General features: G+C 58.5%; 1 protein-coding gene across 1 annotated transcript in view; it reads right to left on the bottom strand.

The window, feature by feature from the left end:
* Positions 1–7,349: 7,349 nt before the first annotated feature.
* Positions 7,350–17,739, bottom strand: part of RECQL4 (RecQ like helicase 4) — a 45,907-nt gene continuing 35,517 nt past the window's right edge. The window contains exons 22-24 of the mRNA XM_090138305.1: positions 14,807–14,966; positions 11,165–11,261; positions 7,350–7,607 (exon numbers count right to left, since the gene is read on the bottom strand). Of these exons, the coding sequence (XP_089994431.1) occupies positions 7,486–7,607; positions 11,165–11,261; positions 14,807–14,966 (379 nt within the window). The 3' untranslated portion in view covers positions 7,350–7,485. The remainder of the gene's footprint in view (positions 7,608–11,164; positions 11,262–14,806; positions 14,967–17,739) is intronic.

Raw genomic sequence — 17,739 nt, 5'->3', positions numbered from 1 at the left:
GGTGGCTATGGCACGCTATGGGGCAGCTATGGGGCACAATGGTGTCACTATAGGGTGGCTATGGGGCAGCTATGGGGCGGATATGGGGCGCTATAGGGTGGCTATGGGGCTGCTATGGGACGCTATAGGGACGCTATGGGGTGGCTATTGGGCGGCTATGGGGCCGCTATGGGGCGGCTATGGGGTGCTATAGGGTGGCTATGGGGCGGCTATGAGTGGCTATGGGGCCGCTATGGGGCGCTGTAGGGTCGCTATGGGATTTCTATGGGGCACTATAGGGTGGCTATGGGGTTTCTATGGGGTTCTATAGTGCACTATGGGGTTTCTATGGGGCAGCTATGGGCCGCTATGGGGCGGCTATGGGGCAGCTATGGGGCCGCTATGGGGCGCTATAGGGTGGCTATGGGGCTGCTATAGGGTCACTCTGGGGTGGCTGTAGGACGCTATGCGGTGGCTATGGGGCGGCTATGGGGCACTATGGGACACTATATGGTCGCTACGGGGTGCCTATGGGGCCGCTATGGGGCGCTATAGGGTGGCTATGGGGCGGCTGTGGGGCCGCTATGGGGCCCTATAAGGAGCGGCTGTTCCCATGCTGACCTTTCCCCGATCCCAAAATATAACGGGAACGGCCGCCACACCGCCCCTCCCCCACCCCATAAATCTATGGGGTCAGCTCCGCCCCACACATTTATGGGGTCAGCTCAGCCCCACGCGTCTATGGGGCAGCTCAGCCCCACGCATTTTGGGGTCAGCTCAGCCCCACACATTTATAGGGTCAGCTCAGCCCCACACATTTATGGGGTCAGCTCAGCCCCACACATTTATAGGGTCAGCTCTGCCCCACACATCTGTGGGTTCAGCTCCGCCCCACACATTTATAGGGTCAGCTCTGCCCCACACATCTGTGGGTTCAGCTCCGCCCCACACATTTGTAGGGTCAGCTCAGCCCTACACATTTATAGGGTCAGCTCAGCCCCACAGATTTTGGGGTCAGCTCAGCCCCACACATTTGTAGGGTCAGCTCAGCCCCACACATTTTGGGGTCAGCTCAGCCCCACACATCTATGGGGTCAGCTCAGCCCCACACATTTTGGGGTCAGCTCAGCCCCACATTTTATAGGGTCAGCTCAGCCCCACACATTTGTAGGGTCAGCTCAGCCCCACACATTTTGGGGTCAGCTCAGCCCCACACATTTATGGGCTCAGCTCCGCCCCACATTTTATAGGGTCAGCTCAGCCCCACACATTTGTAGGGTCAGCTCAGCCCCACACATCTATGGGGTCAGCTCAGCCCCACACATTTATGGGGTCAGCTCAGCCCCACACATCTATGGGGTCAGCTCAGCCCCACACATTTTTGGGGTCAGCTCAGCCCCACACATTTGTAGGGTCAGCTCTGCCCCACGCATTTTGGGGTCAGCTCAGCCCCACACATCTATGGGGTCAGCTCGGCCCCATACATTTTTGGGGTCAGCTCAGCCCCACACATTTGTAGGGTCAGCTCAGCCCCACAGATTTTGGGGTCAGCTCAGCCCCACACATTTGTAGGGTCAGCTCAGCCCCACACATTTATGGGGTCAGCTCAGCCCCACACATTTTTGGGGTCAGCTCAGCCCCACACATTTTTGGGGTCAGCTCAGCCCCACACATCTATGGGCTCAGCTCCGCCCCACACATCTATGGGGTCAGCTCAGCCCCACGCATTTATGGGGTCAGCTCAGCCCCACACATTTGTAGGGTCAGCTCAGCCCCACAGATTTTGGGGTCAGCTCAGCCCCACACATTTTTGGGGTCAGCTCAGCCCCACACATCTATGGGGTCAGCTCTGCCCCACACATTTTGGGGTCAGCTCGGCCCCACAGCCCCCATTGGCACCTCGCCGCCCCCTGACTGGGCCCCAAAAGCCCCAAACGGCCCCAAAAATCCCCCATAAGCACAACGCGACCCCAAAGCCTCCGCCCCGCCCCCCACCGGCACGGCGAGGAGCTCACTTCCGGCCCCACTTCCGGCGGAAGTGCTGGTGGCGGGACTTCCGGATAAGGGAACCTCGCGGCTGCCATGTTGGGTGTGGGCGGAAGGAGTCCGTAGGGCCCATAGAGCCCCATAGATCCCATAGAGCCCCATAGATCCCATAGAGCCCCATTGATCCCATAGAGCCCCACTGATCCCATAGATCCCATAGATCCCATAGAGCTCCATTGATCCCATAGAGCCCCACTGGTCCCATAGATCCCATAGAGCCCCATAGATCCCATAGAGCCCCACTGATCCCATGGAGCCCCACTGATCCCATAGATCCCATAGAGCCCCATAGAGCCCCACTGAGCCCCATAGAGCCCCATGGATCCCATAGAGCCCCATTGATCCCACAGAGCCCATAGAGCCCATAGTGCCCCATAGATCCCGGAGATCCCATAGTGCCCTATAGAGCCCCATTGAGCCCCATAGATCCCCATAGAGCCCCATTGATCCCATAGAGCCCCACTGATCCCATACAGCCTTATTGATCCCAGAGAGCCCCATAGAGCCCCACAGATAGCCCCATAGATCCCATAGAGCCCCATAGATCCCATAGAGCCCCATAGAGCCCCATAGATCCCATAGAGCCCCACTGATCCCATAGAGCCCCATAGAGCCCCTTTGATCCCATTGATCCCATAGATCCCATAGAAATCCCATAGAGCCCCATTGATCCCATAGATTCCATTTTTCCCCATAGAGCCCCATTAAACCCCATAGAGCCCCATTGATCCCATAGAACCCCATAGAGCCCCATAGACTCTCACCCCCGTGTCCCCAACCCCATCCAGGTGTCCCCAAACCCAGTGCTGTGTCCCCAACCCCATCCATGTCCCCAACCTCGTCACCCCAGGGTCCCCAAACCCATCCAGGTGTCCCCAACCCCATCCATGTCCCCAAATTTTGTGTCCCCATCCCCACCAATGTCCCCACCCCCGTGTCCCCATTCTTTGTCCCCATGTCCCCAACCTCATCCGGGTGTCCCCAAACCCAGTGCTGTGTCCCCAACCCCATCCAGATGTCCCCAAATTCTGTGTCCCCAACCCCATCCAGGTGCCCCCAACCCCATCCATGTCCCCAACCCCACCCCTGTGTCCCCATACTTTGTCCCCATGTCCCCAACCCATCCCCGTGTCCCCAAACTGTCCCCAACCCCACCCCCATGTCCCCAACCCCATCCATGTCCCCAAATCTTGTGTCCCCAACCCCATCCATGTGTCCCCAAACTCTGTGTCCCCAACCCCATCAATGTCCCCAACCCCATTCATGTCCCCAACCTCGTCACCCCAGTGTCCCCAACCCCCCCCATGTCCCCAACCCCATCCGTGTCCCCAAATTTTGTGTCCCCAACCCCATCAATGTCCCCAACCCCCCCTGACGTCCCCAACCCACCCCAGTGTCCCCAAACCCACCCCCATGTCCCCATATTTGTCCCCATGTCCCCAACCCCATCCATGTGTCCCCAAATTCTGTGTCCCCAACCCCACCCCCATGTCCCCAACCCCATCCATGTCCCCAATCTCTGTGTCCCCAACCCCATCCAGGTGTCCCCAACCCCCCCGATGTCCCCAACCCCCCCCCATGTCCCCACCCCTGTGTCCCCATTCTTTGTCCCCATGTCCCCAACCTCATCCAGGTGTCCCCAAACCCAGTGCTGTGTCCCCAACCCCATCCATGTCCCCAGCCTCGTCACCCCAGTGTCCCCAACCCCATCCGTGTCCCCAAATCTCTGTGTCCCCAACCCCATCCAGGTGTCCCCAACCCCATCAATGTCCCCAACCCCCCCGATGTCCCCAACCCCCCCCCATGTCCCCACCCCTGTGTCCCCATTCTTTGTCCCCATGTCCCCAACCTCATCCGGGTGTCCCCAAACCCAATGCTGTGTCCCCAACCCCATCCGTGTCCCCAAATTTTGTGTCCCCAACCCCACCAATGTCCCCAACCCTCCCCCATGTCCCCACCCTCACCCCTGTGTCCCCTTTCTTTGTCACCATGTACCCAACCCCATCCATGTCCCCAACCCCATCAATGTCCCCAACCCCCCCTGATGTCCCCAACCCACCCCAGTGTCCCCAAACCAACCCCCATGTCCCCATATTTGTCTCCATGTCCCCACCCCCACCCCCGTGTCCCCATTCTTTGTCCCCATGTCCCCAACCTCATCCGGGTGTCCCCAAATTCTGTGTCCCCAACCCCACCCCCATGTCCCCACCCCCACCCCTGTGTCCCCATTCTTTGTCACCATGTCCCCAACCCCATCCAGGTGTCCCCAACCCCATCAATGTCCCCAACCTCCCTGATGTCCCCATCCCCCCCCATGTCCCCATTCTTTGTCCCCATGTCCCCAACCTCATCCAGGTGTCCCCAAACCCAGTGCTGTGTCCCCAACCCCATCAGTGTCCCCAACCTCGTCACCCCAGTGTCCCCAACCCCACCCCCATGTCCCCAACCCCACCAATGTCCCCAACCTCGTCACCCCAGTGTCCCCAAATTCTGTGTCCCCAACCCCATCCATGTCCCCAAATTCTGTGTCCCCAACCCAACCCCATCAACGCCCCCATCCCCACCCCGCTGCCCCCCACGCTTTGTCCCCATGTCCCCAACGCCGGCGCCACCAACGGAGGGGAGGTGGAAGAACAATTAAAAAAAATATCGATAAATCGTTGCCATTTATTAATTGCACCATTCAGAAAAACACAATTAAACAATTAAAAACCTCGGGGGTGTCCCCGAGAGCTTGGGGACATCTTGGGGACGTCCTGGTGGCCTTGGGGACATCTTGGGGACATCCTGGTAGCCTTGGGGACGTCCTGAAGACCATGGGGACATCTGAGGACATCCTGGTGGCCCTGGGGACATCTTGGGGACATCCTGGAGAACTTGGGGACACCTTGGGGACCATGGAGACGTCCTGGAGAACTTGGGGACATCTTGGGGACATCCTGGAGAACTTGGGGACATCTGAGGACATCCTGGTGGCCTTGGGGACATTCTGAAGAACTTGGGGACATCTTGGGGACCATGGGGACGTCCTGGTGGCCTTGGGGACATCTGAGGATGTCCTGAAGACCATGGGGACATCTGAGGACGTCCCGGTGGCCTTGGGGACATCTTGGGGACGTCCTGAAGATTTTGGGGACATCTTGGAGACCATGGGGACATCTTGGTGGCCTTGGGGACATCCTGAAGAACTTGGGGACATCTTGGGGACCATGGGGACGTCCTGGTGGCCTTGGGGACATCTTGGGGACGTCCTGAAGATTTTGGGGACATCCTGGAGAACTTGGGGACATCTGAGGACCACAGGGACGTCCTGGAGATGATGGGAACCTCTTGAGGACCACGGAGACGTCCTGATGACCTTGGGGACATCTTGAGTTCCATGGGGACATCTTGAGGACCATGATGACATCCTGAGGACCATGAGGACGTCCTGATGACCTTGGGGACATCTTGAGGACCTTGGGGACATCTTGAGGACCACGAGGACATCTTGAGGAACACAAGGACATCTTGAGGAGCACAGGGGACATCCTGAGTTCCATGGGGACGTCTTGAGGACCTTTGGGACATCTTGAGGACCTTGGGGACATCTTGAGGAGCACAGGAATGTCCCGATGACCTTGGGAACATCCTGAGGACCACGAGGACGTCCCGATGACCTTGGGGACATCTTGAGGACCATGATGACATCCTGGGGACCATGAGGACGTCCTGATGACCTTGGGGACATCTTGAGGACCTTGGGGACATCTTGAGGAGCACAGGGGATGTCCCGATGACCTTGGGGACATCTTGAGGACCTTGGGGACATCTTGAGGTCCATGGGGACATCTTGAGGAGCACAAGGACATCTTGAGGACCATGAGGACGTCCCGATGACCTTGGGGACATCCTGATTACCTTGGGGACATCTTGTGGACCACAAGGACATCCTGATGACCATAGGGACATCTTGAGATCCATGGGGACATCTTGAGGAGTGCAGGGATGTCCCGATGACCTTGGGGACATCTTGATGACCTTGGGGACATCTTGAGGACCACGAGGACATCCCGATGACCTTGGGGACATCTTGAGGAGCACAGGGGACATCTTGATGACCTTGGGGACATCTTGAGGAGTGCAGGGATGTCCCGATGACCTTGGGGACATCTTGATGACCTTGGGGACATCTTGAGGACCACGAGGACATCCCGATGACCTTGGGGACATCTTGAGGAGCACAGGGGACATCTTGATGACCTTGGGGACATCTTGAGGAGTGCAGGGATGTCCCGATGACCTTGGGGACATCTTGAGGTCCATAGGGACATCTTGAGGACCTTGGGGACATCCTGATGACCTTGGGGACATCTTGAGGAGCACAGGGGACATCCCGATGACCTTGGGGATGTCTTGAGGACCATGGGGACATCTTGAGGAGTGCAGGGATGTCCCGATGACCTTGGGGACATCTTGAGGACCTTGGGGACATCTTGAGGTCCACAGGGGACATCCTGAGTTCCATGGGGACGTCTTGAGGACCTTTGGGACATCCTGAGTTCCATGGGGACATCTTGAGGACCATGATGACATCCAGAGGACCATGAGGACGTCCTGATGACCTTGGGGACATCTTGAGGAGCACAGGGGACATCCTGAGTTCCATGGGGACGTCTTGAGGACCACGAGGACATCCTGATGACCTTGGGGACATATTGAGGAGCACAGGGACGTCCCGATGACCTTGGGGACATCTTGAGGACCTTGGGGACATCTTGAGGACCACGAGGACATCCTGATGACCTTGGGGACATCTTGAGGTACATAGGGACATCTTGAGGACCTTGGGGACATCTTGAGGAGCACAGGGGATGTCCTGATTTCCATGGGGACGTCTTGAGGACCATGATGACATCCTGAGGACCATGAGGATGTCCCGATGACCTTGGGGACATCCTGATGACCTTGGGGACATCTTGAGGAGCACAGGGGACATCCCGATGACCTTGGGGACATCTTGAGGACCATGATGACATCTTGAGGAACACAGGGGATGTCCTGATTTCCATGGGGACGTCTTGAGGACCATGATGACATCCTGAGGACCATGAGGACGTCCTGAGGACCTTGGGGACATCTTGAGGACCTTGGGGACATCCTGATGACCTTGGGGACATCTTGAGGAGCACAGGGGACATCCTGACAACCTTGGGGATGTCTTGAGGACCTTGGGGACATCTTGAGGAGCACAGGGAACCTCCTGAGTTCCATGGGGACATCTTGAGGACCATGATGACATCCTGAGGACCTTGGGGACGTCCTGAGGACCTTGGGGACACCTCGGGGACCTTGGGGACATCCTGATGACCTTGGGGACATCTTGAGATCCATGGGGACATCTTGAGGAGTGCAGGGACGTCCCGATGACCTTGGGGACATCTTGAGGACCTTGGGGACACCCCGGGGACCTTGGGGACGTCAGCGCAGGGCCAGGATCTCCTGGGCGGCCCGGCGGCACAGGAGCTGGAAGCCGACGCGGAGCTGCCGCCTCCAGAAGCGGCGGTCGCGGCCATAAATGTGAGCGGGGTAACGGGGGCTGCCTGGGGGGGGCACCCCAAAAAGGGTCGGTGGGGCACCACAAAAAGGGTCTGGGGGAGGGAAGGGGGGCATGGGGGGGTTTGAGGGGGTTATGGGGGGGAAAGACCCCAAAAAGGGTCAGGGGGATGGAAGGGGGGCATGAAGGGGGTGTAAGGGGGTTATGGGGGGGGAAAGACCCCAAAATGGGGCAGGGTGAGGGAATGGGGTCATGGGGGGGGGTTTGTGGGGGTTATGGGGGGGAAAGACCCCAAAAAGGGTCAGGGGGAGGGAAGGGGGTTGTGGGGGGGTTTGAAGAGGTTATAGGGTGGGTTTGGGGGGGGATAGACCCCAAAAAGGGTCAGGGGGAGGGAATGGGGTCTTAGGGGGGGATTTGGGGGGTTTGAGGAGGTTATGGGGGGGATTTGGCGTGGGGGACACCCCAAAAAGGATCAGTAGGAGGGAATGGGGTTGTGGGGGGGATTTGGGGGGGTGAGAGGGGGTTATGGTGGGGGAAAGACCCCAAAAAGGGTCGGTGGGAGGGAATGGGGTCATGGGGGGGAGTGGGGGGGGATTTGTGGGGTTATGGGGGGGTTTGGGGGGAGGGAAGACCCCGAAAAGAATCAATGGGAAGGAATGGGGTTGTGGGGGGGTTTTGGGGGGAGACAGGGGGGGGAAAGACCCCAAAAAGGGTCAGCGGGAGGGAATGGGGTCCTGGGGGGGGTTTGAAGAGGTTATAGGGTGAGTTTGGGGGGGGATAGACCCCAAAAAGGGTCAGGGGGAGGGAATGGGGTCATGGGGGGGGAGTTGGGGGGGTTTGAGGAGGTTATGGAGGGGATTTGGTGTGGGGGACACCCCAAAAAGGATCAGTAGGAGGGAATGGGGTTGTGGGGGGGATTTGGGGGGGTTTGAGGGGGATATGGGGGGGGATTTGGGGTGGGAGAAGACCCCAAAAAGAATCAATGGGAAGGAATGGGGTTGTGGGGGGGTTTTGGGGGGAGACGGGGGGGGGAAAGACCCCAAAAAGGGTCAGTGGGAGAGAATGGGGTCCTGGGGGGGGTTTGAAGAGGTTATAGGGTGGGTTTGGGGGGGGGAAAGACCCCAAAAAGGGTCGGTGGGAGGGAATGGGGTTGTGGGGGGGAGGTGGGGGGGGTGTGAGGGGGTTATGGGGGGGGAAAGACCCCAAAATGGGTCAGGGTGAGGGAATGGAGTTGTGGGGGGGATTTGGGGGGGTTTGAGGGGGTTATGGGGTAGGTTTGGAGGGGGAAAGACCCCAAAAAGGGTCGGTGGGAGGGAATGGGGTCATGGGGGCGTTTTGGGGGGAGACAGGGGGGGCAAAGACCGCAAAAAGGGTCAGAGGGAGGGAATGGGGTCGTGGGGGGGATTTGGGGGGGTTTGAGGGGGTTATGGGGGGGGGATTTGGGGTGGGGGAAGACCCCAAAAAGAATCAATGGGAAGGAATGGGGTTGTGGGGGGGTTTTGGGGGGAGACAGGGGGGGGAAAGACCCCAAAAAGGGTCAGGGGGAGAGAATGGGGTCCTGGGGGGGGTTTGAGGGGGTTATGGGGGGGAAAGACCCCAAAAAGGGTCGGTGGGAAGGAATAGGGTCAAGGGGGGGGGCGTGGGGGGTTGGAGGAGGTTATGGGGGGCTAAAGGGGGGGGAAGACCCCAAAAAGGGTCGGTGGGGCATCCCAAAATGGGTCAGGGGGATGGAAGGGGGTTTTGGGGGGGTTTGTAGAGGTTATAGGGAGGGTTTGGGGGGGGGAAGACCCCAAAAAGGGTCGGTGGGAGGGAATGGGGTCATGGGGGGGGGAGTGGGGGGGGATTTGTGGGGTTATGGGGGGGTTTGGGGAGGGAAGACCCCGAAAAGAATCAATGGGAAGGAATGGGGTTGTGGGGTGGGTTTGGGGGGAGACAGGGTGGGCAAAGACCCCAAAAAGGGTCAGTGGGAGGGAAGGGGGTCCTGCGGGGGGGGTTGAGGGGGTTATGGGGGGGAAAGACCCCAAAAAGGGTCGGTGGGAGGGAATGGGGTCCTGGGGGGGTTTGAAGAGGTTATAGGGTGGGTTTGGGGGGGGAAAAACCCCAAAAAGGGTCAGGGGGAGGGAATGGGGTTGTGGGGGGGAGGTGGGGGGGGTGTGAGGGGGTTATGGGGGGGGAAAGACCCCAAAATGGGTCAGGGTGAGGGAATGGGGTTGTGGGGGGGGTGGGGGGGTTTGAGGGGGTTGTGGGGGGGGATTTGGGGTGGGGGAAGACCCCGAAAAGAATCAATGGGAAGGAATGGGGTTGTGGGGGGGTTTTGGGGGGAGACAGGGGGGGGAAAGACCCCAAAAAGGGTCAGGGGGAGGGAAGGGGGTCCTGGGGGGGGTTTGAAGAGGTTATAGGGTGGGTTTGGGGGGGGAAAGACCCCAAAAAGGGTCGGTGGGAGGGAATGGGGTCATGGGGGGGGTTTGAGGGGGTTATGGGGGGGAAAGACCCCAAAAAGGGTCAGGGGGAGGGAAGGGGGCAATGGGGGGGTTTGAAGAGGTTATAGGGTGGGTTTGGGGGGGGAATGACCCCAAAAAGAATCAGAGGGAGGGAATGGGGTCCTGGGAGGGGGATGGGGGGGTTGGAGGGGATTATGGGGGGTAAAGGCGGGGGAAGACCCCAAAAAGGGTCGGTGGGGCACCACAAAAAGGGTCTGGGGGAGGGAAGGGGGGGTCCTGGGGGGGGGTTTGAGGGGGTTATGGGGGGGAAAGACCCCAAAAAGGGTCGGTGGGAGGGAATGGGGTCCTGGGGGGGTTTTGGGGGGAGACAGGGGGGGCAAAGACCGCAAAAAGGGTCAGAGGGAGGGAATGGGGTCATGGGGGGGATTTGGGGGGGTTTGAGGGGGATATGGGGGGGGATTTGGGGTGGGGGAAGACCCCAAAAAGAATCAATGGGAGGGAATGGGGTCCTGGGGGGGTTTTGGGGGGAGACGGGGGGGGAAAGACCCCAAAAAGGGTCAGTGGGAGGGAAGGGGGTCCTGGGGGGGGGTTGAAGAGGTTATAGGGTGGGTTTGGGGGGGGAAAGACCCCAAAAAGGGTCAGGGGGAGGGAATGGGATTGGGGGGGGGGGGTGGGGGGGTTTGAGGGGGTTATGGGGTGGAATGGGGGATTTATGGGGGGGTTTGGGGGACTATGGAGGGAAATGGGATTATGGGGGGGGGGTGGGGGTTATAGGGGGTTATGGGGTGGTATGGGGGAACTATGGGGGGGAAATGGGGTTATGGGGGGGAAATGGGGTGGTATGGGGGGAAGGGGGGTTTATGGGGGATATGGGGGGGAAATGGGGTTATGGGAGGGTTATGGGGTGGTATGGGGGAACTATGGGGGGGAAATGGGGTTATGGGAGGGTTATGGGGTGGTATGGGGGGGAAGGGGGTTTTATGGGGGATATGGGGATGACATGGGGTTATGGGGGGGGGGGGATGAGGGTTATAGGAAGGTATAGGGGGGTATGAAGGGGTTCTGGGGGATTTGGGGCTGTTTGGGGTGGCCGCAGGGGGTTTTGGGGGAGGAACGGGGGGGGTTGTGGGGTGGGGGGATGTTTTTGGGGTGCCCCCCCTACCGATGCCATGGAAGATGCGGGCGACGGCGCGGGGGGAGAAATTTTCCTGGGGGTGGGAGGACAGGAAGCGGCGCAGGTCGGAGCGCAGGCGGAGATCCTACGGGATTTGGGGCGCGATTTGGGGTCGGGTGGCATCGGGGGGGGGTGGGGATTGGGGTGGGGGATTGGGGTGTGGGGTGGGGGATGGGGTATGGGGTGGGGAATGGGGTGAGGGGATGGGATTGGGGTGGGGGATTGGGGTATGGGGTGGGGAGTATGGGGTGAGGGGATGGGATTGGGGTATGGGATTGGGGTGAGGGATTGGGGTGGGGAATGAGGTATGGGGTGGGGAATGGGGTGAGGGGATGGGATTGGGGTGGGGGATTGGGGTGAGGGGTGGGGAATGGGGTGCGGGATTGGGGTGAGGATTGGGGTATGGGGTGAGGAATGGGATGTGGGGTATGGGGTGAGAGGATGGGATTGGGGTATGGGGAGGGGTATAGGGTGAGGGGATGGGATTGGGGTGGGGGATTGGGGAATGGGGTGAGGGGATGGGATTGGGGTGGGGGGTGGGGTGAGGGGAAAGGATTGGGGTGAGGAGTGGGGAATGGGGTGAGGGATTGGGGTATGGGGTGAGGAATGTGATGTGGGGTATGGGGTGAGGGGATGGGATTGGGGTGGGGGATTGGGGTGTGGGGTATGGGATTGGATGGGGTGAGGGGATGGGACTGGGGTGGGGGATTGGGGTGGGGGGTGAGGGATTGGGGTATGGGGTGGGATGGGGTGAGGGGATGGGATTGGGGCGTGGGGTGGGGAATGGGGTGAGGGGATGGGATTGGGGTGAGGGATTGGGGTGAGGATTGGGGTATGGGGTGAGAGGATGGGATTGGGGTGGGGGATGGGGTATGGGGTGGGGTATGGGGTGAGGGGATGGGATTGGGGTGGGGCATTGGGGTATGGGGTGGGGGGTATGCGGTGAGGGGATGGGATTGGGTATGGGATAGGGGTGGGGGATTGGGGAATGGGGTGAGGGGATGGGATTGGGGTATGGGATTGGGGTGGGGATTGGGGTATGGGGTGGGGAATGGGATTGGGGTGTGGGGTATGGGATTGGATGGGGTGAGGGGATGGGACTGGGGTGGGGGATTGGGGTGGGGGGTATGGGATTGGGGTATGGGGTGGGGTATGGGGTGAGGGGATGGGATTGGGGTATGGGATTGGGGTATCGGGTGGGGAATGGGGTGAGGGGATGGGATTGGGGTGAGGGATTGGGGTGGGGGGGATGGGATTGGGGGATGGGGTGGGATGGGGTGAGGGGATGGGATTGGGGTGGGGGATTGGGGTGACGGGAAGGGAGTGGGGTGAGGGGTGGGGAATAGGGTGAGGGGATGGGATTGGGGTGAGGGGATGGGGTGAGGATTGGGGTATGGGGTGAGGGATTGGGGTGGGGATTGGGGTATGGGGTGAGGGGATGGGATTGGGGTGGGAGATTGGGATGCGGGATTGGGGTATGGGGTGGAGTGTGGGATTGGGGTGGATGTATGGGGTGGAGGATTGGGGTATGGGGTGGCGGGTATAGGGTGGGGGATTGGGGTGGGGGATTGGGGTGTGGGTGTGGTGTATAGGATTCGGGTATGGGATTGGGGTGGGGGATTGGGGTGTGGGATTGTGGGTGAGGGGATGAGATTGGGGTATGGGGTGGGGAATGCGGTGTGGGGTATAGGGTGAAGGGATGGGATTGGGGTGGGGGATTGGGGAATGGGGTGAAGGTATGGGATTATGGGGTGGGATTGGGGTATGGGGTGGGGAATGGGGTGAGGGGATGGGATTGGGGTGGGGGATTGGGGTATGGGATTTGGGGGTATGGGGTGGTGGGTATGGGGTGGGGGATTGGGGTATGGGATTGGGGTATGGGGGAGGCTGTGGGATTGGGGTGGGGGATTGGGGTGGGGAGGTGAAGGTATGGGATTGGGGTGCGGGATTGGGGTATGGGGTGAGGGGATGGGATTGGGGTGGGAGATTGGGGTGCGGGATTGGGGTGCGGGATTGGGGTATGGGGTGGTGGGCGAGAGGATGAGATTGGGGTGGGGGATTGGGGTATGGGGTGAGGGGATGGGATTAGGGGATGGGATTGGGGTGGGGGATTGGGGTATGGGGTGGGGTACGGGGTGAGGGGATGGGATTGGGGATTGGGGTGGAGGTATGGGGTATAGGATTGGGGTGTGGGATTGGGGTGTGGGGTGGGGGGTATGGGATGGGATTGGGGTGGGGGATTGGGGGGTGGGATTGGGGTGTGGGGTGGGATTGGGGGGTGGGGTGGGGAATGGGGTGAGGGAATGGGATTGGGGTGGGGCATTGGAGTATGGGGGTGGGGTTGGGATTGGGGTGTGGGATTGGGGTTTGGGGTGGGGGGTTGGGATTGGGGTGAGGTGTCGGATTGGGGTGTGGGATAAGGGTATGGGACTGGGATGGACTGGAACAGACTGGACTGACTGGGGTATACTGGGGCAGACTGGGACGGACTGGGGTGGACTGGGATTGGCTGGGGCTGACTGGGATGGACTGGGATTGGACTGGGAAGGATCAGGATTGTTCAGAGCTGACTGGGATGGACTGGGATTGATCAGGGCTGACTGGGATTAGACTGGGACGGACTGGGATTGGTCAGGGCTGACCAGAATGGACTGGGATTGGACTGGGAAGGATCAGGATTGGTCAGGGCTGACTGGGATGGACTGGGATTGGTCATAGTTGACTGGGATGGACTGGGACGGACTGGGATGTATTGGGATTGATCGGGACTGACTGGGATGGACTGGGATTGGTCATAGCTGACTGGGATGGACTGGGATTGGACTGGGATGGACTGGGATGTATTGGGATTGATCGGGACTGACTGGGATGGACTGGGATGGACTGGGACGGACTGGGATTGGTCATAGCTGACTGGGATGGACTGGGACAAACTGGGATTGGTCATGGCTGACTGGGATGGACTGGGACAGACTGGGATTGGTCATAGCTCACTGGGATGGACTGGGATGAACTGGGATTGGTCATGACTGACTGGGACGGACTGGGACAGACTGGGATTGGTCATAGCTGACTGGGATGGACTGGGACGAACTGGGATTGGTCGGGGCTCACTGGGACGGACTGGGATTGGTCGGGGCTCACTGGGACGGACTGGGATGTATTGGGATTGATCGGGACTGACTGGGATGGACTGGGACGGACTGGGATTGGTCATGGCTGACTGGGACGGACTGGGATTGGTCATAGCTCACTGGGATGGACTGGGACGAACTGGGATTGGTCATGGCTGACTGGGACGGACTGGGACGGACTGGGATTGGTCGGGGCTGGCTGGGACGAACTGGGATTGGTCATGGCTGACTGGGACGGACTGGGACGGACTGGGATTGGTCGGGGCTGACTGGGATGGACTGGGACGGACTGGGATGGACTGGGATTGGTCGGGGCTGACTGGGTTGGACTGGGACGGACTGGGATTGGTCGGGGCTGACTGGGTTGGACTGGGACGGACTGGGATGGACAGGACCCCGAGGAGCTGCAGGAGGGCCGGGCACGAAGGGCTGCCCTCCATGTTAAGCCCCAGAGGAGCCATTTTGGCCAAGATGGCGGCCCAGAAACGAGGCTCACATCCGCGGCAGAGAGGCCTTCGTCCTCCTCCTCCTCCTCCTCCTCCTCCAGGCCGCGGGTCTCCCTCTCGAAGTATTCCTGCAGCAAAGCCTTCAGCCTCCGGCTCCGCTCCTCCTCCTCCTCCTCCTGGGGCTGCGGGGCGCAGCTCGGGAAGGCAACGCTGTGCCCCACAGCATCACAACCCCATTTAGGGACAATGGGGGGACAGTAGGAAACCCCAAATGGGGGATGTTGGGAACCCCAAAATGGGGGACAATGGGGACCCCAAATGGGGGACAATAGGAATCCCAAATGGGGGACAATGGGGACCCCAAATGGAGGATGTTGGGAACCCCAAAATGGGGGACGTTAGGAGCCCAAAATGGGGGACAATGGGAACCCCAAATAGGGGACAATGGGAAACACCAAATGGGGGATGTTGGGAACCCCAAAATGGGGGATGTTGGGAACCCCAAAATGGGGGATAATAGGAAACCCCAAATGGGGGATGTTGGGAAACCCAAAATGGGGGACAATGGGAACCCCAAATAGGGGACAATGGGAAACCCCAAATAGGGGATGTTGGGAACCCCAAAATGGGGGATAATAGGAAACCCCAAATGGGGGATGTTGGGAAACCCAAAATGGGGGACAATGGGAAACCCAAATGGGGGACAATGGGAAACCCTAAATGGAGGATGTGAATAACCCCAAATGGAGGACGTTGGGAACCCCAAAATGGGGGACAATGGGGACCCCAAAAAAGGACATTGGGAACCCCAAAATGGGGGATATTGGGAACCCCAAAATGGGGGACGTGAGGAGCCCAAAATGGGGGACAGTGGGAATCCCAAATAGGAGATAATAGGAAACCCCAAATGGAGGATGTTGGGAACCCCAAAATGGGGGATAATAGGAAACCCCAAATGGGGGATGTTGGGAACCCCAAAATGGGGGACAATGGGGACCCCAAATGGGGGATGTGAGGAGCCCCAAATGGGGGATGTTGGGAACCCTAAAATGGTGGACAATGGGAAACCCCAAAAGGGGGACAGTGGGAAACCCTAAATGGAGGATGTTGGGAACCCCAAAATGGGGGATATTGGGAAACCCAAAATGGGGGACACTGGAAATCCCAAATGAGGGATAATAGGAAACCCCAAATTGGAGGATGTTGGGAAACCCAAAATGGGGGACAATGGGAAACCCTAAATGGAGGACGTTGGGAACCCCAAAATGGGGGACAATGGGGACCCCAAAAAAGGACATTGGGGAACCCCAAAATGGGGGATATTGGGAAACCCAAAATGGGGGACACTGGAAATCCCCAATGGAGGACATTGGGAACCCCAGATGGGGGATAATAGGAAACCCCAAATGGGGGATGTTGGGAAACCCAAAATGGGGGACAATGGGAATCCCAAATGGGGGATGTGAGGAGCCCCAAAATGGAGGACGTTGGGAACCCCAAATGAGGGATAATAGGAAATCCCAAATGGAGGATATTGGGAACCCCAAATTGGGAACCCCGAATGGGGGACATTGGGACCCCAAAATGAAGGATGTTGGGAATCCCAAATGAGGGACATTGGGACCCCAAAACGAGGGACACGAGGACCCAAACCAAAGGACTTTGATAATCCCAAAATTAGGGACACGGGGAACCCCAAATTGGAACCCCAAAATAGGGGATACTGGGAACCCAAAACGAAGGACATTGGGAATCCCAAAATGAAGGACTTTGGGACCCCAAAATGAGGGACATTGGGAATCCCAAATGAAGGACATTGGGAACCCAAAACGAAGGACTTTGGGAATCCCAAATGAGGGACATTGGGAACCCAAAATGAGGGACACGGGGAACCCCAAATTCGAACCCCAAAATAGGGGATACTGGGAACCTAAAACAAAGGACGTTGGCAATCCCAAATTAGGGACATGGGGAACCCAAAAGGAAGGACATTGGGAACTCAAAATGAGGGACACGGGGAACCCCGAATTGAAACCCCAAAATAGGGGATACTGGGAACCCAAAACGAAGGACATTTGGAATTCCAAATGAGGGACACAGGGAATCCCAAATGTTGGACATTGGGAACCCAAAACGAAGGACATTGGGAATCCCAAAATGAAGGACATTGGCAATCCCAAATGAGGGACATTGGGACCCCAAAACGAAGGACATTGGGAATCCCAAAACGAAGGACATTGGGACCCCAAAACGAAGGACATTCGGAATCCCAAATGAGGGACATTGGGACCCCAAAATGATGGACATTGGGAACCCAAAAGGAGGGACATTGGGAATCCCAAATGAGGGACTTTGGGAATCCCAAAATGAGGGACATGGGGAACCCAAAACGAAGGACATTTGGAATCCCAAATGAGGGACATTGGGACCCCAAAATGATGGACATTGGGAACCCAAAAGGAGGGACATTGGGAATCCCAAATGACGGACATTGGGACCCCAAAATGAGGGACATTGGGAACCCAAAACGAAGGACTTTGGGAACCCAAAACGAAGGACTTTGGGAACCCAAAACGAGGGACATTGGGAATCTGAAATGAGGGACTTTGGGAATCCCAAAATGAGGGACATTGGGAATCCAAAACGAAGGACTTTGGGATCCCAAAATGAGGGACATTGGGACCCCAAAACGAGGGACATTGGGAATCCCAAATGAGGGACATTGGGACCCCAAAACGAGGGACGTTGGGAATCCCAAATGAGGGACACTGGGACCCCAAAACGAGGGACATTGGGAATCCCAAATGAGGGACACTGGGACCCCAAAACGAAGGACATTGGGAACCCAAAAGGAGGGACATTGTGAATCCCAAATGAGGGACATGGGGAATCCCAAAACGAAGGACTTTCGGAATCCCAAAACGAAGGACATTGGGACCCCAAAACGAGGGACATTGGGAATCCCAAATGAGGGACATTGGGA

The sequence above is a fragment of the Phasianus colchicus genome, chromosome 3 (genome assembly GCF_987193195.1).
Source record: "Phasianus colchicus chromosome 3, bPhaCol1.hap1.1, whole genome shotgun sequence".
Classification (NCBI taxonomy): Eukaryota; Metazoa; Chordata; class Aves; order Galliformes; family Phasianidae; genus Phasianus; species Phasianus colchicus.
The sequence above is the reverse complement of the archived record's forward strand: the minus strand, read 5'-3'. Positions and strand labels throughout refer to the sequence as shown.